The 23,777-nt window shown below is 44.0% G+C and overlaps 1 protein-coding gene across 2 annotated transcripts in view; it reads left to right on the forward strand.

Annotated features, from left to right (window-relative positions):
* The window catches only part of LOC135261684 (solute carrier family 66 member 2), a 37,686-nt gene that overhangs the window by 8,062 nt on the left and 5,847 nt on the right, over positions 1 to 23,777 (forward strand). The window contains exons 3-4 of one of the 2 annotated variants that reach the window (XM_064348196.1): positions 741 to 791; positions 14,701 to 14,917. In XM_064348196.1, coding sequence (XP_064204266.1) covers positions 741 to 791; positions 14,701 to 14,917 — 268 coding nt within the window. The remainder of the gene's footprint in view (positions 1 to 740; positions 792 to 14,700; positions 14,918 to 23,777) is intronic. The other variant, XM_064348197.1, reaches the window with a different exon arrangement.

Here is a 23,777-nt window from a genome sequence, read left to right on the forward strand (position 1 = left end):
ATGTGTGATTTCGTTGCTATTATTTTGTTCTCTAGCAGAACTCTGCAAGGTTAGATTTTGTTTCCTTATTCTCAGTATCTAAATGAAAGTGTGAGAAATTTGGGGATTGAGTGATGAAGAAATGAAAACGAAACCCCTTTAATACCGCCCACTATTTTACAGTTAAAGTAATCCATGCTTAACTCCGTTTCAGAGTTAAGCGATTGCCTATTTGAAGTCTTGCATGTGACTGGGAGTGCATAGAAAGCACTTACAGTCCTCAAGTCAGATTTGGTCCCTGTGTGCTCAGCTTGATTTAGAAATCAAGCTATGCTTGATATAGCAGTTTTTATATGAACCACGTAAAATCATCATACAGAAATACAAAACCTATTGCATAAACTGACCTTTACAGTACACAGAGTTTAGCCTTGCCGGTTCCTCTCAACTGGCCAACTTGTGTCAGGTATTCTTCTGATAAAAAGTGTGCTGGACCTCATATTTGTTGAACCAGTTCTCAAACTACATGTGTTTATATCTAATCTGCATGCATTTTTCATATTAAATTATATGTGTTATGTGTTTATGACAACTTGCATGTAACTCTGCCGAAACTCGTTTACATTTATTTAAAACTCTCCACACACGCACAGGATGTTATTCATTTCCTCTTGTGGGTCTTCTTGGGATTACTACACGCAAAGAAACCAAGCTTGTTTTCTGTCTCTCTTCTCTTCCTTTATTTTGCTTTGTGTCTGAAGCGACAGACAGTAAGGACGAGGAACTCAAAATCCCTAAGAAGCTATTTCTGGGTACGTACAGCTCGGTCTGTCACCGAAAGCCAATCACGCTTCATCGATCCTCCTCCTCCTCCTCCTCTTCCTCCTCTAACGCTATTAACTGCATGGCTCTCCTGCACGCTCCCTCTCTCTCACCTCCCCATCAGTCCCCTCGAGCTTCATGTCACCTCCTCATTGACTCCTTCAGCTGCACGATGCCCTGACTGACACCTCAGTCTCCATTTGTCACATGCTCATCTTGATTGTCTGTAGACGCCCTGCTAAGGACGTTTAATTACCGCGCGCGGCACGGCGGTCCGGCATGTTTGAACAGCGTCGCTTGTGCCGCTGCTCAGCTGAAACCCAGGATGATGTCTTTCCGTGTTCGGTGGGCCATGGTGGGTACACTCGATTCCTAGCAGGCTGCCTGTACGTTAGTATTCAGTTCCCTGGCTTAAGTGCACTGCTGTTATCTTTAGCAGTGTTTTCACGCTTGCAAATAAACTTCAGCTGTGATGTATCAAAGTGATGGGTGAATGAAGAATCATGACATAACGGCTGGAGCTGCCCTGTGCTACCTGGAACAGGCTGGTTTGAACCAGTTATTGTGTTTTTTTTTTTTTTTTTGTGGAGGGCAAACCTTTTGATTAGTTTTGGGAAAAGTCAGTGGTTGACCTGCAACTGAACCCATTTTTGATGTCAAGATACTTCTTCCATCACCAGATATATAACTAAAAAAGGTCTCCAAGTCCCCATAAGTTTGTGATTAGGCTTGTTGATAAGGTAACTGGTGTGTGGCCCTCTAAGATCTGAGTGTGGTACTCCTGCTGTGAATGGGGGCCTGTTTCTGGCTTTGGATGGGCCTGCATGGATACATAGCGACTGTGTAATGGGAGGGTTTAGTGGTTTATTCTGCCCACATGCTGCCTCCTGAAACTACAGCTTTTTAAATATGTATAACATCAGTGATCTTAACAGCAGAGGCGTGAAGTTCTCATAACTTCTGCATTTCATTTACTTGATCAACAAACATGACCACTTTCTCAGTTGTCAAGTAATTCATTTTTGTCTCATGTTCTCTCGGGTTAAGTCATATAAACAATTTGCAGCGGAATTGAGTAAAATCGATAATTACAAAGATAGGTTTGCTGTAAACGTCTATTTTCAGCAAAATCTGCGAGTTTAGATGTTTCCTGATTCTCAGTATCTAAATATCTTCAATGCTGAAGCATGGTGTATCGTTTCCTGTCGTTTTTCATTTGGGGATTGGGTGATGAAGAAATGAAAATGAAACCCGTTAAAATGTATACACCGCCTGCTATTTTATAATTAAAGTCATCCGTGCTTAACTCCGTTTCAGAGTTAAGCGATTGCTTATGTGAGGTCTCACATGTAACTGGGAGTGCATAGAAAGCACTTTCAGTCCTCAAGTCAGATATGGTCCCTGTGTGCACAACTTGCTTTTGATGTTGCATGCATGTGAAGATTTAATCTTGAATCTTAGCCCCATGTGTTTAAAAAAATTGTGTTCAGAAACCAATTGGTCTCAGAGCATTTTGAAGCCATGAAAACTTTTTATTTCCTGTTACTAACCTTGTTTCTTTCCTGTGACTGGATCAGTGATAAAGTTGGTCTGACTATATATATACTAATTCCATGCATAGATTTTTGCATTTCTTCACAAATGGAAAAAGTTCCTCCGCTAAGTTATGCTATTCACATATTGCCAAATACTTACTCATTCTTGTGTGTACGGCAGTTCATTTTATTTAAAGCAGTCCTCTCTGCTTCGTTGACTGTGGGTGTGTTCTGTGATTTGTGGTTTATCATCTGGCTCTCTCGTAAGACTTTTTTTAGCTCAGAATGTTAACTAATGTGCTAATGTTGCCTGGTCTGCAGTTTTCCTTGTTGCCATTGCCGCATTGAGGAAAAAAAGAATTGCTTCCATATAAGTGAAGCTATTCTTTGTGTGGATTCGCGAATGTCCTGGTGACTGTCCTGCTCGAAATTCAATTACGCTGATTTTTATCTGCGCATAGATTAGAAGTCCGTTTGTTTTTCATCTGCATTTACATCGGTATTCTGTTATACCGCATGAACATTCATATCGGCTGAATATAAACTGTTTTTACTGAATAAGATATTGAATGATGTACAGTGAATCACAACAGCATACTTTTGAAAAATCCTCTGTTTGTCTACTGTGTAACCAGTAGATGGTGCTAACAAATAAGTTTTGTCGAGTCGGGCATCTACATCAAACCACACAGTGTTCATTGCTTTTCCTTTAGGCTGTGCTCAGTTTGGCTTTATTTTTGCAAAGCATACTCGTATCATATTCTCCATTAATGGAAACTGAGAATAATTCTTGGATGCGTTACATAGTAAACTGCTTTGTTCAGTGATATGGCGAGCTGCTCAATGTCTGTTTTGGCAAGCAGGCCCCCTTGTCCAGCAGAGCAAGCAGTGTTTTTAGGGCGGGCAGGCCGCTTGTGGCGAAGCTCTCTGAAAACAACATGCAGTGAAATCAATGCAAAAACTATTAGCATTGCAGTTAGCTTTTAGGGCAAACCCTGCAGTATCTTCAGAAGGGTAGTAGTGATTATACAGCAGTCTGTTCTAGTGATTTAGAATTATTAATGACCATCATCCCTGGGGACAGAAACCTTGTCCTCCCTTACTTGGTGTACAAATAAATCAAAAGCCGCTAGCCACTTGGGAGCTACTGACTGTGTTTGTCCTTTGAGCTCTGTGTGTTTTTTTTCTACTGCATTTACCACAGATTAATGGATGTTTGCAATTATCCGTTTTTTATGCAATTATTTCCATAATAATGAAGCATTCTTTGAATTTAATGTGCTTGGTGAAGAACTGCAGTACTGGATGTTCGTAGCCAGGGGGCAGGGTGAGACTATCAACATGGTGGACTGCATTTTTCCCTCTCTTTTTATGGAACTTCAGTCTTGAGTGTTTGTCTGATAGGCACTGAAATTTTCAACATAAAAATGTAAGGTTTTTCCTTTCGTAAGTACATTTTCAGCAGCTGTTTTTAGACTTGTTTTTGCCATACTCTCAAACTACATGAAGTAGTTTGATTACCTAGGTACCAGGGTTTTAAAATCCATTGGAATTTTTTTTACCGCCTTTCAAGGGAATGGATGAGGTACTAGGTCATGAAAAACAGATGATGCAATTGTGTGGAAAAGTTTTCCACGGTTGTTGTGTTTCCATCCCTGTTGCATATTTAGCTTCCTCTAGTGCATGGGCGTGTCAGTAGCCGGAATGTTCTGGCTGAGCCACTGGACGCCTTTGCTTCACATCAGTGTTGATGTTCTTAATCTGTTCATGACGCAGAATAGTTCTACATGGAAAAAAAACAACATTTTTTTTATACAGAACACAACAATCTTTAAAAGACCATGCTTCTAGTCCAAGATTGAGTCAAGGTGCTGTTTTTGAGCCCGTTTTAATGAATGTTTCAGGTCTTTTTCAGATATTGATTTGAAATCCCGGACTTTTATTAATAACCTTTGCTTCTCTTCCCTGCCATTTTGAGGGATGGCTCTATATTACTTTGTGTGTCGTAAGATGGATGGCTTGGCCGAGGCTTGGTGCGCTGGGCGTGTACCTCGGCACGTTCCCTGCCTGAAGTGCTCCCCCCCCGAGAACAGAACCTCAGCGCCACTTCGCCCCCGAGTTTAAGGCTCAGGGGGCCTGACGGCGCGTCCCGTAAACGCGGGACGAATGCGGGCGCTCTGGACTGGCCTCGCAGGTACAGACGATAAAGGCTCATTCTAATTTGATTACAGGTGAACAGGGTTTGAAGGGCAGGTGGCGGTTAGAGAGGGGAAGGCCGGAGAGAGAAATCAACCTTTATTAGGACGGTGTTGTTGTTAAGTAGAGTGGGAATGCTTCCTATTACTGTGATGCTAAGTAACACCACCCTAATTTACCGTCGCCCGTAATCACAAATGTATTGTGTGCGGCCTACTTACAATTAGAATCAGAGTTTCACTTAATTGTTTGGGGGGGGGTGGGGTCCATCGTAAGTGTTGGCACATCCTCTTGCAGTACTGATCGTTGGGGATTTAATTACAGTGCACTGCTCAGTTTCACTAATTCCCATTATTCTACTTAAAGAAAGGAGAGTAATCTTCTTTGAAAAGTAGCAATCAATTCTCGCCGCAAGAGTCAAAAAGAATTCAGAGCGGAGGGGTAAAAAGGGAGTCGGGCTGTCTGAGATGACTGCTGCATTCCTCCTCTGATGTGTTTTTTTTTTTTTTTGTTCAGGAAGTTACTGAGCTTGGTTTCTGTCTCTGGTGAATGTGGTGCTTGTGCCTCATCGTTTTCAGGGAGGTGAGTGTGGTTGCGGATTTGTCTCCGGGTTGTACTCCAGCTGCGTTTCAGGAAGCTACCGTTTCAGCCTGCCGCCAATTTGATTTGTTCACATTTGGCCGTAATGTGATGTAATGGTAGATGTTGTGGCGAGCTGCATTGCCTATGCTGAGGAATGTGTGTGGCTGAGCTTCAGCAGGTAATTTTTGTGGACCTGCGGCTTGTCGTTGAGGGCTTGGGGAGCAGAGGAAGCCAGCCCCTCGATGTCCAGATGTCCAAACCTACACAGTAGGCAGCAGGAAAACTGCCCAGTTTTTGCAGACCTGGTGTTCCAGGGAGTGTGTATAAAACTGTCCCAGGAGAATGTTAATACTGGAATAAGACCCGAAATCCCGCTCGGATCACGTGGCCCCCCTCGTTTCAGTCATTCACAGCAAGGGTTTGATCCAAGTGCGCGTCTGCAGGCGAGGAGAGATCAGGCGTGCCGGATCCGCCCCGCCGGCGAAAGTTGGCGAGGAGCTCTTCATCCGCGAGCGCTGGAGGAAGTGGAACGGGCAGCTTACCGCGTCGGCAGCCTTCAGCCCAGGGGGCCTGATTAAACGGAGCCAGATCATTCGCCGAGAACATCAGTCGCCCATCAAAGCCGTGCGGTTCGGCTTTGAATGCGCTGTGAGCTCAGCCAGGTTTGAGGGGTTCTCACCGTCAAGAGCTGCAGGGATTGGGCAGGGGAGATCACCACAGTATCCTCTGCCACTTTAACCCTTTGAAGAAGTAGGTTATTTGGAATGTTTTTTTTTTTCTCTTCAGAATTGTAAGTCAGTGTTCTAGAACATTGCTTTCCAGTAGCGATTGTTACATCAGCATTAGAACGTTCAGTTAAGAACATTCTAATCGCAGATATGTGTGAACTCACACCTTAAAGGCTTAATAAATTTCAGTCACTTTGAGGACCAGCGTTTCACCTGGGAGTCCAGCTGCTTTCAGTAACGCATGTGAGGCGGACAGTGCACTGGGAACAGCCCAGTTAGATTTTCTCTGCGTGCTGCCTCCTCAGGCTCAATTACATTTTGATTGCTTGAGAAACACAAAGGTGCAATAATCGGGATCTGTGATGTGTCCTCTGCAGTTTCAGGAGAAAGAAACCGTTTTCTTTTTCACGGATTGCAGAGAGTTACTTCTTGCCCGCAGGTCCACTGGGCTGTGAACTGTGTTTAATGGAATCCGTGTGCAATTAGACTCAATTGCGATAAATCTCCTTGACTCATTTAGTTTCTGACTCCCAGCGTGACACGCGCTGGAGATTGCAGTTTTCTCTCATTCTGCTCCTCCTTTTCTAATGTAAAGCATCTCTTCTGAGCACGTTACCCCCGGGAAGCAATGCAGGCCTCTGCTCGGGAAGTTGTATTAGCCACTTATGCTGGGAGAGTCTTAATCCAATTTGCAGAGTGCCGATTAGTTGCCTGCACACAGACGCCTGCAGACACAATGCAGATCGAGTAGCTGAGCTTGTTCCAGCCGCTAGCATTGCTCTTCCCAGTGAAAGCAGGAAAGGCGGCTCTTGTGTTGTACGGGTTCAGGGGAGCCTGCAGTTTAAAGGCGGTGGCCTTGTTATTGGATGGTTCCAGCAGTGATATGTTGAAGTACTACTGGCGTTCAGTTTTGACTAACTCTTGGGCTCTTTCAACTGACAAGGGATCCGCTAGGGTGGGCCTGCAAGCCATGGAAGCCCTGTTGGAGTGCCGGGCTGGAGCCTGCCCCTGCTTTGTAGCATGAAGCCGTAATGCTGATAAAGGGGAGCAACAAGCATAGCACGTGCACAATACCGCTATCCCCACAGGCTAAGCACACACAGGGGTTACACCTTGCTGTTTGTCACTCAGCCAATCAAAGAGCTCCCTTAAAGACCCTCGTTGCAATCAAGATCACAACTTTTTTGAAAAGTTGTAAATGCACAAAGAACCAAAGAATTCAAAACCTGTGATGTTAAGTTTTTTATGTTTTACCTGAGATTTTAAAATGAGTTTTCTTATTGTGAAAATTTGTTATAATGGCCACTACAGGAGAAATTATCTTTTCTGCCAATATTATCGGTCCTTTGGAAACCAAGTTGTTTACACAAGCACCATGTCAATTTAAATTTTAACAGCTCATCGATGTGTCCATTTGCTTGGCTACCAATTAGAAGTGCAGTTGAAGTGAATATCCATTACGGAATGAACACGCCGTTTTCCGACTTCCAGCTTTCGCGTTAAGAAATGACATGTTTTCCATTAAAAGGTAATTTTTTTTCTAATTTTCTTGTTTATAAATTTGGATTGAGTAAGTATGTATCTTTCTCTTGTGGCATAATGAACACTTAGAAGAACACGAGTGATTGGGCAGGGTCTTTAAAGAGCTCGGGTCTGAAACGGCGCACTGTGGATGCGTTGAAGTGCCGACCGTGTTGGTCGCGTGCGTCACGGCAACGGCAGCAGGGCTGACTGCGGTTGCTCCGGGAGACTCGATCAGCGCACCGAGAAGGGAACGCCAGTTCATCCTGCAGCTCCGTTTTGCCACTGCCTTAGCTGACACCATGGCGACCGTGGGCCTAAAGCGGCCTTGCTCCAGAGACACGCTGGCCTTCCAGGGGAAAGCTGGGGGGGGGGGGGGTGCGTGTGCGTGTGCTCCATTAGTTTTTTTTTTGGATACTCATTTATCACAACCCTCGTGGGTGTTTACTTTGCATAGCAGTTGCCGTGACAAATTACCCCCGTCAGCCTGCCAGTGGTTCGCCCCCCCCTCCCTGTCCCGGATTGGCTTGTTATTGGACCCGTGTATTGGCACTTTCCTCATGGGGGTGAGAGGGGTGCTGATGGGGGTGCCGGCAAAGATCGTGCTCACAGACCTACAGACCTGTCCCCTATCGCTTGGCCTGTATGGATTTGCTGACCTGCTGGTTGTTTAATGAGAGCTTTTTAAAAATTATTTTAAAAATCTGCTTGTTCAGCAGTGGTGCTTCTGATGCTTCAAAAAAAAGTGTATTTCAGTCAGGGCTGAAGTACTCTTCTGCTGAGAACTTGCTGAAGGTCATCATGAAAGGCCACGCGCTAACAAATTAGCGCCGAATTACCGCTGTTTTGCCGAATGTAGCTGCTGGTTCTGCGTGCCTCTGCTGCTCCTGCAAATTTAGAGGGGAGGTGGTTTGTGACTTTTGCTTTCGTGAAGAGGTTTTGACCTCAAAGAAGAAGCCATGAACATGCCCCATCTCCTCGGGACACACTGCTGTTGTGTTTAAAGGTTTCTCTTAATTTTGTTTGTATTGACCAGATGTTCTGAGATGCTCCACTACTGGGTCTGTACCTTCAAGAATGTATTACATTTCTGTTGTCTTATTCAATTTCTACAGAAGTACAGGATGAGAGCGACTTGCATTCTCAAATGTTTATCGATGTATGGAATTGAAATGAAAATCAGAAAGTTTATAAGAGAGTGGAGCTTCTCAAAAGGCAGGACACTCCGAGCGCAGGTTCAGAACTGCCGCAGTGGAACATTTGTGCGTGCTGAGTGCTCGCTGAGCGCGCGCTTTACACCGATAGGCGTTTGTAGTAAATTACAGCTTTCTGTCCTTGTAGGTATGTGCCCGAACCTGGGTTGCAGAATGTCATCTGTAAGTGCATGGCAATTACACCCCGCAAATAGCCTCCGCTCCTGCTGGAAAAATAAGCGCTCCTGAGAACCGGGAGACCTCCTGCCGTAGGCTTGTCGTGCTCAGCGGGAGAGAGAGGCCGGGCCGGCTTTGAGCCAGAGGTGCGTCGGCCTTTTTCCCAGCCGGCCCTGCAGCGGAGCCAGGAGCAGCGTGGCTTCCTGGGGCCCGTGTGCCTTGGACAGAGCCCATTTAAGGGGCCTGGCGTTAGGGGGATCTGTCTGCGTCCCCCACGGCCGCTGCAGTACTGCGCTCGTGTGTGTAGGAGAGCCTAGAGGATGAGCATGTCTGCCGTTCGCGTGTTCAGTTAGCGGGGATTTTCATCTCGACGTTATTGCGCGCACGGTCTCCTGAGTGATTTGATTGGTGGAAGCCCTTGTCATGAGTGCAGACTGAGCTCAGTTGTGTAGACCAGTGGTTTTCTGATCTAGAGACCCACCCACCCAGTCTCAAAGTAGGCCTAATTCAGCGGACCTCCATGATGAGTATAAAAAGGGTTTGCATATTTTTCTTTTTCCCCAAAACTATTTATTGCATATCAGGTCTGGCCATGGATCCCCTACAGTTCTTTCAAAGACCCCCTGGGGTCCGGGCACCCCCTGTTGAAAACACAGGGTTACACAGCATTGCCTGGGGTAGGTCAATTTGTCACCTATGATCGGCAATCCGCAACACAGAACCCCCAGGTAGAAGGAAATTATGCATTTACATATAATCATAAACATTTATAAATGCATATTTGTTTTATTCGTAATCTTTGAAGAATGCAGAAATGCTTCATTTCGGGTGGCATAAATGCTGTATATGAAAAAAAATACGATGACGGTGTTCGTTCAGCCACGTGTCCCTTTCCAAGGACAACTGACATCCCTGTCATCCTCGTAATCCAAAGGGAAACAAACAAGTTCGAGTCAGATTTTGTCCGTATCCTCTCTGCAGGTGACGGGTATAATAAGTGCTGCAGGGAAGGCAAAGTGCTCTTTTTTTAAATTAGCTGGAATAGAGGACCAATTAATGGTGCCATTTAAAGAACAAACCTAACCTTGTAGTCTTGTCTGTAAGTTTGTATGTAAGCACTTTGATTGTAAAAAATAAATCATTTACAAACGTTGATTTTTAGTCCACGGATGCAGCAAGGGTTGCTTTTACCTTCTCTGCTGCAGCAGAACGTCCAGCAGCTCAGTCTCTCCTGCTCTCTCCCTCTCCTTCATGATCTGTAAAGAACAAACACCATGCTTCATCGGAGCCACCATTATTATGTTGTATAGTGCATGTACGGGTCTGAACAGCAGACTAATTACTGCAGGCTAATTCAGTCACTTCTGAATAGGTAATAACAATATATATAATGGAATAATATTCTTTTGAAATGAATTTTTTTTTCTAATGCTGCTCATGTTCTTTATTTGAGTATAGTCTTCTTAGTCGTGTGAATTAGATGCTGAAAGCGTTCAAATGCCACAAGAGAAGACGAGCGTCCTACTTTTCTGAGAATAGTGGTACTGTATATTGTTCGAAAATGTGTGTGTGTGTGTGTGTGTGGCTTTATCCTCTCCTACTACAGTATTAAATGTGCTCTTAGGTTGGGCAATAAATTGTATGTTTATATTCTTGACTCATCTTTCACATTTGTTGACGATGTTCAAAGCAAAAATGATCATTCAACAATCTTTGGTGTGCAGAGCTGTGTGTTCATTCACTGTATAGGGAAGAACAGATAACAACCCCCATATAGGCTTTAATGTCAATTTACTATTAAATGAGGATCTGATTGGGCAAATAAAAATGAAAATTAATATTACCTGCTATACAGTAGATGAAGAGGTGCAGTATACCAAATTTAGCCCTTTCACACTGCTCAATAAAAAGAAGTCAGTTTCGCTTTTCATTTCCAATTCAATTGACAGCCAAATTATTACTGCCTGTATTTTCTGCTATATTGGTTTCTCAGAATTTGTAGCTATAATGTATCATTCTTAATTAAAAAACAAGTTTATAGCTGCTCCTGTGTGGCCTACTATATTTTTCACTGCCAAAGTACTTTTTGAGCTTTCTAGCACAAGTTCTATTGCCCTAAAAGGTTTACATACAGCCCTGCCATGAAGATATGGCTAAATTTCATGATAACAAGCTACAAAATAGGCAATAGATACTATTTCCAAACAGAAAGTTTTCAAAAGATTCATTATGAAAAATGTCTAGTTTCAAGTTTGTGAAATGGCTCCAGCTACAGCCATATTGTATAATTTTTATTTTTGTGTTCCAAAATGAACATCTGTCGTGCCTACAGACTTGCGTAAGCCTGTTTAGCTGTTTGGGAGACTGTGGCCTCTTGGCCTTGCTCTTGAAAGTTGGGGTTAGTAGTGTGGTGGCCTGGGAATATTTTTATGATGCCAAACCGTAAATTAGTTTTTGTAGCCATTAAGGGGAATCCAGCTCAAAAGCAAGCAGAAAGAGAAGCTTGGGGACTTAACTGTGAGCACAGCAGACACAATGTTCCAGAAGTTTCTTGTTTGTTGAGGCACAGCTGGCTGCGTTGATTATTTTGGCCAGTAGCACCCTTTTAAATGTCCTCAGGGACATGTCTGCTGCCAGCGCTGCCTGCCTCCTGTCTTGCGTAGGCGTGTTCTCAATAATATACTGATCTCAGCATTTTTGCTGTGGAGCCGATGAAAGACTTTATTGGCTCAATATAGGCAATATTTGTTGGCTACAGAACTCGCTTTCCAGAAAAATCATTTGCGGAATGACTTCCTTTAACCATGCCTGCACTCTCAAAAAGGATGTGTTAATGTCCAACACACTTTTTGTGTTAATACTTTCGTGTTACTTTCTAACATTTTGTCTCAAAGTTACTACTTTTGTGTTACGAAATGTGTTGTCCTTAACTAGACATGGTGTGTTTAAAAAAATAAAAATAAAAAATAAATAAAAGAGAGAGAGACCCGTTATGTGTTGTTTTAATGCATCTCTTTTGAGAGTGTGTGTCCTTCAGCATGTGTGCTTTTTTAAAGATGGCTCCCTCCAGTCCTGGGTACGCCAGTCCTTCCTACAACCTAGCTGTTTCTCAGGCAACCAGGGGTTCATAAAAGGGCACATCTCAAGATGTTACCTGTGGCCTTCCATGCTTGGTGTAGTCCTGAAAACAAGGTGCACCGGTGGTTTTTTAAATTTAATTAATTTTTAAAAAAGATTTTCCTTCCTCTTGATGAACAGTAAAGTGCTATAAGGGAAGTATTGCTTTCCTAGAGTGCAGCTTTGAGTGTGATCATTCTGCACAAGAAACCCGTTAATATCAGTGATGTGGCACAGTCCTGAATACATCTTTTCATTATGTAGTGGACCTGTATCTGCTTGCTGTTGCTGACAGGGATGCAACTTTGGCAATTAACAGATGCATTGCTTGCCACTTGTATGACTCGGAAGTCTTTTCTTGATGCATTAAATTGGGAAAGCTTTGATATCTTGCCCTCGTTGAGAGTGCATTCTTCTCTCCAGCCAGTAGGTGGTAGCAATATTCTAAACTGACTTTTAGGCTTAATACTTATCGGCTTGAACTCTAACTGACTCCATCTACATCCAGCGATATGATGGATGGGTCCCTGTAGTTTAATCTGAAACCTCCCTACTGCTGTTGATACTGAGAAATGGCTTGTGGCAGGTGCTTAGATTCCATATAAGATGGACTGTTAGTAGTTATTTTAATCATAATTAAAATATAATTATTCATCCGTGTGGGATCATTGTAACCACAAATCATTCAAGGCCTGCATACCTGTGAGTAGAGAGCACTCAGCACTATAATAGGCAGTGACTACAGTGTAAGGTCTCACTACCGACAAAGCAGTGAATCTGAATCATAGAGTCTTAGGTCTTTCCTGCGCAGAAAATACCCTGCCCTGCCAACTGGTAGGTATGCAGGTCTATCTGGAAATACAGTATTATTGGCCTGACCTTTGCAATATTCAATGGATATTCCTTCAATGAATTCCAATGAATGTCAATGAAACTGTATTTAAATTGATTCCTAATTTGTTTTAGCTGGCTAACGGACACTGGATCAATATCACTTCCATGAAAATATCTTCAATATAAAAAAATATCTTTGTGTTAGGGTGATAAATATTTTTTAATGTGTGCTGATATTTTGTAATTCTAAAGATGGATTAACAGTCTAGACAGTCAGTAAAAGAAACTAAAGGTGGCGAGTCGTGTTTTGTTTAGAAAGCTGGCATAGACTTGCTTATGAAGACTGATTGCTGATGATTTCATTACTGACTACAGAATTTTAGTGGACTTTTATAAAAAATAAAAAAAAAATATATATATATATGGTGGCAATAGTTCAAGTATGCTGTGCCGGTCCATTAAATTAAGATTGTTTTATGTTGTGTATTTCATGTCATTTTCAAATGTCCGAACATCCATTCCCGGTGCGTTCGCATCTCTGAAGTTCACCTGTGTATCGTGCATTTTGCCAGCGTGGGCGTTTACATTGATTTTCATCTTTTTGTAATGCACGAATGTTTGGGAGAGCCAGAACTGGACGTCTTGTTTTGACAGGAAGTGACAGGCTCTGTCCGTGTAACGGAATGAACAGGATGCGGTGCGGTTCAGGCTGTGCCTTTCTCGTGTCAACAAATGATCCTCACGCAGCCGTTGCTTTTGTTTGCCTTCAGGACTCGGGAAAGATGGAGCCGTCTGCACCGATAGAAAATTCAAGTCGGGTCCAAAGTGCGAATTTGACTTCAGAAGTGTAAATTGCAAAGCCGTGCATGAGATAATGTCAGCTGAACAGAGGGTATTCCATGTGGCTTGGGTTCCGTGTACTGGTTGGAAATTGCAGCTTTCAGCCTGGGGTGAAAAGAGCACTTCATTCACATTGCATTTCAAACAGTTTCCTCATTATTTCAGAGGATAACTGAAATGGATAATTCATTTTAGGTTTGACAAATTACAGCGAGCGTCTGCAGGAAAATTGCTTGTAGCGGTGCGTCGATGTGATGGATCAACTGAGCTCCGTTATGGTAGGCCACTCGGTCAAAACGGAAACGCTAACATCGACATATGCTTAACCAATGTTGATTTAATATTGATGCAGTGCTGCACACCAGTTCTAAGTGATCTTAAAGGTGTTCCCTTTGCTCTGAATTGAATCTTAAGTAAATATCCTTTCCAAGTAGACTGATTTTGACAGTAACTTTGCTGTCATTTTATGTCATTGGAATAAAGGCCAGTAGGCCGTTTTAGCGCTGAATGGTGTGAATCACCTTATTTAAGGATGGAAAGAATCATCTATCACTCATTACAGAAAGTATGTTGACATAAAGTCTTGATAAGTTAATAAAGGTATTATACATGCTTTGTCATAACATTCATAAATCTGTATAAACTAATTAAATGTTTGTGGGGACTTAACACATTATGTGGAACTATGCTTGTATTTTACCTAAACACAACCATACGACCACAATTCCTGAATAAATGCTTATGAATGATTTAAAAAGAGATTATGCTGGGGTAATGATGTTGTACATGCTTCATTTAAGACTTTGGGAGTGTACATTTGAATCCTCGTTCACCTGTGTGTCACAGTCCTTGTATGGATTTCTAAACTGGCTCACAGAAAAGCCTAATTATCATGACCCACTGATTGAGTCGGGGAGGCTGTGGTGTCTTTGCCTAATTCCCTGCCGGCTCTGACAGCCTGGCCACCTAATCACCCCCACTTTAACCAGCTTAATAATCCCTCCCTCTGCATGCCAGCCGATGCGGTTAGCATCCCGGATGGGTGCCGCTGGTAGGAGCCTCTCTCCGGTTAGCGCTTTGAGGTAATGAGAGAGCCCTTGGAGTGGCGGGGTGACCACACCTGCCCTGTTTGAGCTGACCCCTCCCCAACTCTCCCGCCCGCTCGCTCGCTTTCAGACTTCGACTTGAACTACTTCTGGCTGTGGAGCCGCTTCGTGGACTACCTGCTGTGCGTGCTGTCCTTCACGGCTGTGGCGGCCTACGTCACCTACCTCCTCCTGGACTCCATCCTGTTCGTGGAGACGCTGGGCTTCCTGGCGGTCTTCACTGAGGCCATGCTGGGGGTCCCGCAGCTCTACTGCAACTACCAGAACAAGTCCACCGAGGGCATGAGGTGAGCACCACACCCCCCAAAAACAGATGGCTATATAGCACTGGTCCAGAAGTTTGACCTAGCCTTTCAAACTGATTCTAAATGCTGTTCATGATAGTACCGGTGTTGTTGATATAAACTGGCAGCTACAGTATAAACTAAGTATTAACTAAATTGTAGTATTGATACTAAAGACCTTGTGCGATAACTTTTTTCTTGCATTTGAATAGTTTGTTAGGCCAATTGATGAAGATATATTCTTTTGCTAATCTATAAATGGGAAAATAATAAAATGTCCTTTGACAAAGTTTGTCACGTCTAAACACTAGAGAAGGAGGTCTGACGTGGGTTCTCTGTTCTGTGTGGATAGTTGCTGTGTGTATATGGATATGGATTTACGTCACTAAATCACTGAGTATTTAAAATGTAAAAATGATATCTACTAATGACTGATCTGCCTTTAGAGGGCAAGAACTTTGTGGCATTCAGAAGAAAATGATTGTAAAACGCACCTGAATAAAATAGGGTTTAACATTATAGTATTTATTTTTTGGGTTATTTTTGCATTATATGACTATTAAAAGATGATGATTTTGGCTGCATATGGTCTTTTAAGATATGCAGATGCAATTAAATTCTCAGCGATTGCTCATTTGTTACATAAATTGTTTTTGAACAAAATGCAATGGAGTAAATCTGTTTTAGGTTTTAACAAACTTTGATATTTAATGGAATGTCCCAGAAAGTTATTTCCTGGAAAATAATAGCATCCTGCATCTTATTTGCTGAAAGCTCACTACATGGAATATATAACTTAAGATACTTTTTGTCTTCTTAATTTGTAATGGTGCTGTTCTTGTTCATTTTTGGAATTGAGTGTTTGCCTAACTGATTCCAAAATTAAAACATAAAGCGTGAGTTTAACTCAGTGTGATAATGAAAGGTCGCATCTATTAGGCAAATTATGATTAAATAAAAATGAAATCAAAACAGTTGTTGAAAAATGTCAAGAGGCAGAGTGCCCCAATAAAATAAAAAAAAGATAATTATAGATTATTTTTTGGCATCAAGTGTGGAATTAACACACTGCTGCCTCAGTTTGCCTTTCATGAGCAAACCATGGGGTAATTGTTTTTCTTGGCTGCTTTGAGATTACTTGTTGGTAAATATCTTGAGGGTCTGTGTTATGTGGGTTACATTCAGTTGCTGATAACTGAATGAGCTCTAATCTAATGCCTTGTTTTGTAGCCTATGAACTAAACGCAAAAAAAGATTCACCATTTAGCCAAATCATCCTTTGTTCTCTTGCATGCTCTCATATACACTGCATATGGATGATGGTACTGTATTTGCAGGGGTTACCTGTTTTAAATTTTGGTATAGAGCACGGTGTCGAGTCTTTCAGTTAACTTTTAATAGATAAATGGCTTTGAGTGATTTTTTTTCCCTTATGTGTTAAGTATAGCTATTTGCTAAATAAAGAATGGCTGCTTTGGATTGCTACATTAAAACTTTCATTTCCAGAATAAAGTGATTATTATTCTTGAACCCCTTATTCTTCAGGCATAATCCTGATCTCTTCTGAAAGGTAACCCTTGGGAGTGTTTTCCTAGAGTCAGAATTAGTATTACTGAAACAAAGCAACAGAGGCTCAAACACAGTGGCAGTTTATTATTATTTTCTTTTCTCACCTAAAAGACTGTTTTGTTTTTGAGTGGATACCGATGCTTGTGGCTGTGCCTGGTCAGCTTAGAAACACAATATCCTTCCATATTGTGACAAACTGATTATGATGATTATCATCACCGTGCCTGTCTGCCATCATAATAATTTTGTCTGGCTAATAATTTAGCTTAGTTAGCCAGGTGGTTGCAAAAATCTGTGAAGCATTCTACTAAATATGATTGCACTGATTCTATTAGCATCACTCTGTGCTACTGCACATTGAATTACCTCATATTCATTCCCAAAAAAAAAGTTTTTTTAAAAGCCTTGTAGTTGTTATCACTGACCATGTCCCTATTAATATTATGTTTAATTTACATGCGCCCTTTTGCCCAAGGTAATCGTGGTGTGTTCATTTAGTCTGCATATCCCCAGGGATTGAGGGAGGGAGTGTGCGAGCGGTTGAGTGCGTGAGCGAGCGAGGGAGTGTCTTTGGGAGAAGGGAAGGAGGAAAGTAGCGAGTGAGGGACGTAGACGTGGAACGAAGGGGGGGGGGTTGGCGGGAGCCTTTTACCGGGGTGAGCCTGGAAACGAAGCCCAGCGACCCAGTCAAACGCCAGGGCCCCGCTCCGGGTTCCGCCCCCAAGGCCCGCTCACTGGCGCTGTTATGGTAACGGTCCAGTGGGCCCGGTCCGCTGGCAGGGGAACGGCACCACGGTTTGACAGCTAATTAAAGCGGGAAGTGATGAAGAGCAAAGTGCCCGTCATTTACGGTGACGGGCGTTAATTAGCCGTTTTGGTGGCTGGCTATGTGCGGGTAATTGCTGTGGTCCCAGTACAGCCGGAAACGATATGTTTGGTCCAATTTTTCCCTTTTTCAAAAAATATTGGCAGGAAATATGTACACATCCAAACGCATTTTTTCAAGGTTGTTTGCTTGGGATAATATTTGACTATTGCCAGTATTGATAATGATCATAAAAATGGGTATAAATGCACTTTCTGGCAGATTTCTTTCTCCCCAAAACGTATTTATGCGGTTCTGTTCATATTTGTGTCTCATCGCTGGGGGGCCCTCTCCTCCACACTGTGTTGTGCCCGCCCCCCCTTTCCCCTCCGCGCTCCACCAGCCGAGCTGCGATTGGCTGAAGTACCCTTTGTGCGCAGCTGGTGCAGGCAGCGCACTCAGGTGCAGTGGAAACTCTGACCAGGCTAAGCGTTCTGCACGTAGCATTAGCAGAGGTGATGCGTTCATAAGCTCCCCGACACCTTCCCGTTTTAGCGCGCGTTTTCGTCATGGCACAGACACCAGGAGGGCACCTGAGTGCATTCCTTCCATGGCGAAATGCAGCAGTGGGAGCTGGCCGCTTCCTGCTGCGTCAGTGCTCTCCTCCTTTCCCCCACGAGCGCCGGCGTGAACGGTCCCCATGCTGAGCTCCGCGGAGGCCATTTTCTGTGGCCCTACAGGCCAGACCTGTCCACCCTGGAGCTAGTGGAAAGCTTTCTCTGAACCGGCATTCACTCGGTTACTTCTGAGGGTGCCTCTTACCATTAAAACTTCAGAAATAACTTTTTTTTTTACTTGTTTAGTTTCTCAGCTTTGCGAATGGCCAGCTTATACATTGGTTTTGAGGTACAAGTTCAGAGGGGCAACATTTGTGCCTTTTACACTCAGCTGAATATGACCGTCTGATAAAGCATCTTTTATCAGCGGTGGCGGGAGCAGGAGGAGAGCGTTACAGAATGAAAGTGCTCCCCTCATTTCTGCGCTCGGCTGCCATTGCCTATCCTGGTTTCCACATGTTCGTGATTTATCTCCCCGTCACAGGCCATCGTTATGGGAACGTACAGACTCCCGCAGACTGTGCTGCATTTAATCTGCAGTTTGTCTGAGGAAAATGTCGTGTGCTATGCACTTTTTAATGTGGATCGTCTTTTTCCTGACGCTGAGAAGGACACAAATGGAGATGGGCTCTTGCAGCTCTTTTGCGTTGTCATCTGTCCCTGAGAACGCACTCTGTGTCTGCGTTGTCAGGCATCCACACTCTGGCTTTCTGAAACTCCTGTTATATGACAGAGCTGATTAGAGATGTCCTCTGTCATTCTATGACTGACAACTGAGGCTAGAAGCCACGTCAGAATTCAGGTCCAACTCTTTCTTTTTTCCTGCTGATTCAGAATAGTTAGGTTTTTCTTTTTTGGTCCATTTCATCTCGGCAACATCCTTTGTCATTGCAAGAGAGCAACAGATTAGCATGTGTTGCTAGCTGCTTTTCACTCTGCAGCCCAGCAGCTGAGCTATTCGTCATTACCCCAGAGGACTTGCAGCGGGCCCTGTTACACAGCCTGGACGGGTAAACCACAGGCCCCAGACACACCAAACTGAGTCACTGCTCTTGTTGGATACGGTAGGGAAAACATTTCTGGCCCTGTCTTCCAGGCATTATAGTCAGTTAGGCCCGGCCTTGTGATGTGACTGGCCGCTGTTGGTGCTAGCGTGGTCATGATTAATGGTCATTCCAGAGCTTTGATCACATCAGTGCACACCTAATTATGAACACTGTGTAATCACGGTAAGAAAACAAAGGCTCCAGGTGTTTCTGTTGGTAAGGGTACTCCCCACAGACCGCCTACAGGTTTGTCACAGGTTCGAGTCTCAGCTATGTCATTAGCTGACTGGGAGTCTGAAACACAGTTGGCCATGTCTCGGATGAACTAAAATGGGTCTAAATCGGCCTAGTTCCCCGGTTACTAATGCATTAGGCTGTCCTAATGACTCGCCAGGTGCCCAGGGGTTACTAGTTATTGTTAGTGTGAGATAAGTCTGTCGTTTGATTGGTGCAGAGCTTTCCTGTTGTTCAGACCCATGCAGGCTGACTGGCTGCAGGCAATGGCTATGTATAAAAAGGGCTGGAATTCCTGATGGATGAAAATAATAAAGGCTGACAGCCTGCACCATAAATTCATATACATTTTATTCATTTCAGATCCAATGTACTGCAGTACAGAGCCAAAACAACACAAATTGTGTCACTGCCAAAATGCTTATGGCCTGCACTCTGTGTTTTTAATATGTATGTATGTTGGATCTCTGTAGACCTCTCAGTAATAGCCGCAAGGTAAATATTCATGTGGATCAACTAGGAAGATGCCATAGTCCAGTGAACTCATCCTTTAAAAAAAAAAAAAAACTGTATTGGTTGTTTTGGAACAGCTCATGTTGTAATATCCCTTAACAAGAAAATTGCTGCATGGGGGAACTTTAAAATTCTGTTTCAAGCCTGAATCCCCTGAAGTCGAACGGAACGGCTTGAATAACGATTCGAAGGGGTGCTGCAAATCTGTGAAAATGCAAATTCGCCCCTTCTAATTTCGATGCCTTGAAGTTGGAGTAGGCGAGAGAATATCGCAGCATTTGTGCTTTTGTGTTTCTTTTACATTTGTGAGGGGGGTGAGCTTTCCTAAAAAAAAAAAATAATGATGGATGAACGATCCAGCCAAGACCAAAAAAAAATCTCCAATTTAGCAAGAATTGGCTTTTGAGAGCCTTATAAAGCTCTGGGCTTTTTAAATGTTCTCCCAGAAGCATTCTTTTTAACTGAAAGATTCGATTCGAATCAGTTTGAACACGCGTGAAACAAAGCCAAGAACGGGATGCGCTTCCTCCTTTCCCTCGCCGCTGAAATGTCGCCCGGCTTTTAATTGTTATTTTGGTAAACGGGCTGTTGGGGCGGAGGACGGGCGGCTCGCGGCGCGCGTTTCCCGGGGAGAGCGGTGCCGCTTGTTTGGTCTGGATAGCGTAGCCCGTCAGATCAAAGCTGGGACCGCGGGCGCCGGTGCCTGAACCTGCGTGATAAACTTAATGAATCACGGTGGGATTTGACTTTGCTGGAGACTGCCTGCTTCCTTACAAGGCTGCTACTGTACAGCACAGCACATCACACACAGCCAGTCCCCCCATTTAGCCCACTGTCCGCTTCTCACAGACACACACACACCTACGCACGCACACACTGTAAGTAACCTTTGCCTTTGAGCAAGTGAGAAGTGGGTAAAGGCTATGTACTGAGGGTCCTGTCACGAATGTACAGGTCAACATTCAGCCACATGGAACCAAAGTAGCCCCCTTTCTCTCTGGGAAAGGCCCTTAAATATGAGCTGGGAGCTTGATTTGGACCCCTGCCGAGACACAGCACTGTGTCACTAATCAAATTGTTTGAGTCCTTTTTTACCATTGTAATTTGGGGGGGGGGGGGGGAAACTTCCACAGGCCAGCCAGCCACAGGCTGAGAGAGTTACTGTGGACTGCACGATGCACGGTAGCTTATTGAAACAGATACAAGGGCGAAGGTTAAGGCTAGCTTATGAATAATTCAGGATTGGATTTGACTGAGCTCAGTCTTTTTTTTTTTTTTTCTTGTACTAGTATGTGAGTGCAGTCTGTTCCTGGAGTGAATAGGTGGATACAATATCAAAAGGACCAAGAGGACTAGCACAGTAAATTCTCTTTTTGAAGTAAGCACTAAGCACTGAAGAATAAGGTAAGGTATAAGGAATAAGGTAGATAGACTCCTTGATTTATTCCTTTATGTTGTGGCCTTAGTTAGTCCTTGTGAAGTTATTGGACACATTTCACAATTCTTGCCTCAGCCATGTGCTGGGATTTGAATCTAGAAACTTCTGGTTATTCGCCTCACTGCTGCTACAGCACTCTAATACCGAATGCTGCCATTTCATCAACTTGGATGTTTGTCGCCTCATTTGTACAGGTAGATTTTACAAATATACACATTGCACATTAGTGGTAATTGGCGTATCTCTAATTTTCCACCGATGTTTTAAGAGACGTGTGTATTCTTTTTCATGTAAATGGTCATAGTCACCCACAGAGGAAGTGCTTCAGGTGGCAGGCTACCCCCCACCTCGTTGCTCTGTTGCGACCCCACTGGTCAGTCGCGGTGCTTATGATCACCCTGTACCAACTTGGCCGGTTGGGCAGTGTAGTAATTCTGCTGCCCAGATGGCGTGCGGTTGCTCAGTGAAACGAGCCAATGGCTGGCTGGAAACCTTTCTGAAGGTACTCGCAAAGGACGCTCCCTGCCCAATTGGAGGTGAACGTCTCAAAAATAGGACGTCGCCTGTAGTTCTGAACGGATGACCCCTCGCTCTCTTTAGACCGGGGTCATGGGGCACAGGCAGCCCAGATGTTAGCACGTTAGCGGAGTGGCGCTCCTGCTGTCGCATCGGCTCCTCGTCCCCGCCTGCTCTCGCCGCGCGGTCCGGCGGTCGTGGGCGTCTTCGCCTCGCGCCGCACGCCCACTCCTCGGCAGAGGAAGTCTGTCCGCTGCCCATCCGTAAAAGAACCGACGGCGTACCCAATTAGCCTGTTTTTCCCCCCTCTCTCTTGCGTAAGGGCTCTGCTTATGTTCTCCGTGACTTCCCGTTTGTCAGCGCAGAACGGGTTCGTCCTTGGTCTCGTTGGCAACCGTTGTCGGGGGCCCGCCGAGCGCTTGATGGCGTCTCCGTCCGGCCGACCCGGAGTGCTCGCCGCGTTTCGCCGCGCGTCTGAACCAGCATTCCACTTCTTCACTGGAGGTTTTTTGTGCAGTCTCCATGGTAACTCTTTGAGCTGTATTGATGCTGTCGGTGGGTTATTTAGTTATTAAGGTCATTATGTGCAGTGCAGTACATAAGTATTTGGACGCTGACATTTGTTGTTGTTGTTTTGGCTCTGTACTGCAGCACATTGGATTTGAATCGAACCAGTGAATAGGAGGTTAAAGTGCAGACTGTCAGCTTTAATTTGAGGAAGGATTTGCAACCAAGTGCTAAATATGATAACTTTGTTTAAGGTTATTTTAATTTGTCCCCTGCGTTTGGTCTCCTAAAATGGGGAGCTGTAATTCCTACATGGATCACGGGATATGACTTCACAAAGGTGCCTTTTGACATTCATGCATTGTAGGTCATTTATTTTACATTTGACATGGTTTATTTAGCATGTCATAAGTCAAATCTCCGTAAAATTGAAATCGAAAATCATAGTGTTTTCTCAACACTTTTTAAATCCAAAATGGTAGTGTTTTCTTGACCTTTCTTAAACATTTATTTTTTCCCCACTTTATAATTGTTGCTCTAAAAATGCAATTTCATTTGTGCTGCTAGTCTAGACAGATAAGCCATGACTGAGAAATGGTGCCCCCTTATCTGTAGCAGTTTCCATATTGGCAAGATACGGCGCATTGATGCGGACGTTGATGGCTCTTTGTTCAGATCTCTCCGCCTCATTGCTCTCTCCTGGAGGGGAGACCAATGAGTTGTTGTTAAATCATTTCCTCAGAAAAGTTCTAATTTGACAGGCAATTGGATTAGAATTGCGGGTTTTATCTTGGATTGATTTAATAATCTATGACGGTCGAGCGGTAGACCAGAGTCACACATGCATTAGGGCCGACGGAAAGAGCTGGAGAGAGGAGTAAAACTTAAAGCGCTCCTTCCTCCAGTGTAATGTGGTTGGATTTCAGCATCTTCGATAATTAAGCATTTTACCTTAATTAAGCAATAATACTGTTGTTGAATCCATCCGTCAATCCATTATCTATACCCGCTTATTCTGGGCAGGGTCGTGGGGGGTGATGGAGCCTATCCCTGCATGCATTGGGCGAGAGGCAGGAATACACCCTGGACAGGCTGCCAGTCTATCGCAGGGCACACACACCATTCACTCACCATTCACACCTCTGGGCAATTTCAAGTCTCCAATTAGCCTACATGCATGTCTTTGGACAGTTGGTGAATGTCATTGAAATAAAGAAGGAAAGAGCTTCAGGTTCTGTGGGAGGTACATGGTGTACTTTTGAGACCCAAGGACCGTTCTGCCCCTACTACCCCTGTCCCTCAGTGATGATGCCCTAGTAGGTGCCCTTGGACCATGGAAACGGTGCCAGTTTGCCAGGCCAGGGCCTCCAGACCTTTAGACCTGTCCGGTGCTCTGAACTCTGAACCGGTGTCAGTGCTGCAGCTTAGACGAGGGTAGCTGATAGGTCCAGTGCAGCATTGACCAATAGGAGTTGTGCTGGCTCAATATTATTTTTTTGTGTGCGAGAAACTCATCTGAGAAATATCAAGTCTAAATAATATATTTATCATTTAAACTCAAGGCAGTCGCTCGGAGGCTTTCCAGGATACCAATTATGTTTCGGTTTTCCTCTTTCTG

The sequence above is a fragment of the Anguilla rostrata genome, chromosome 8, assembly GCF_018555375.3.
Source record: "Anguilla rostrata isolate EN2019 chromosome 8, ASM1855537v3, whole genome shotgun sequence".
In the NCBI taxonomy this organism is placed as follows: domain Eukaryota; kingdom Metazoa; phylum Chordata; class Actinopteri; order Anguilliformes; family Anguillidae; genus Anguilla; species Anguilla rostrata.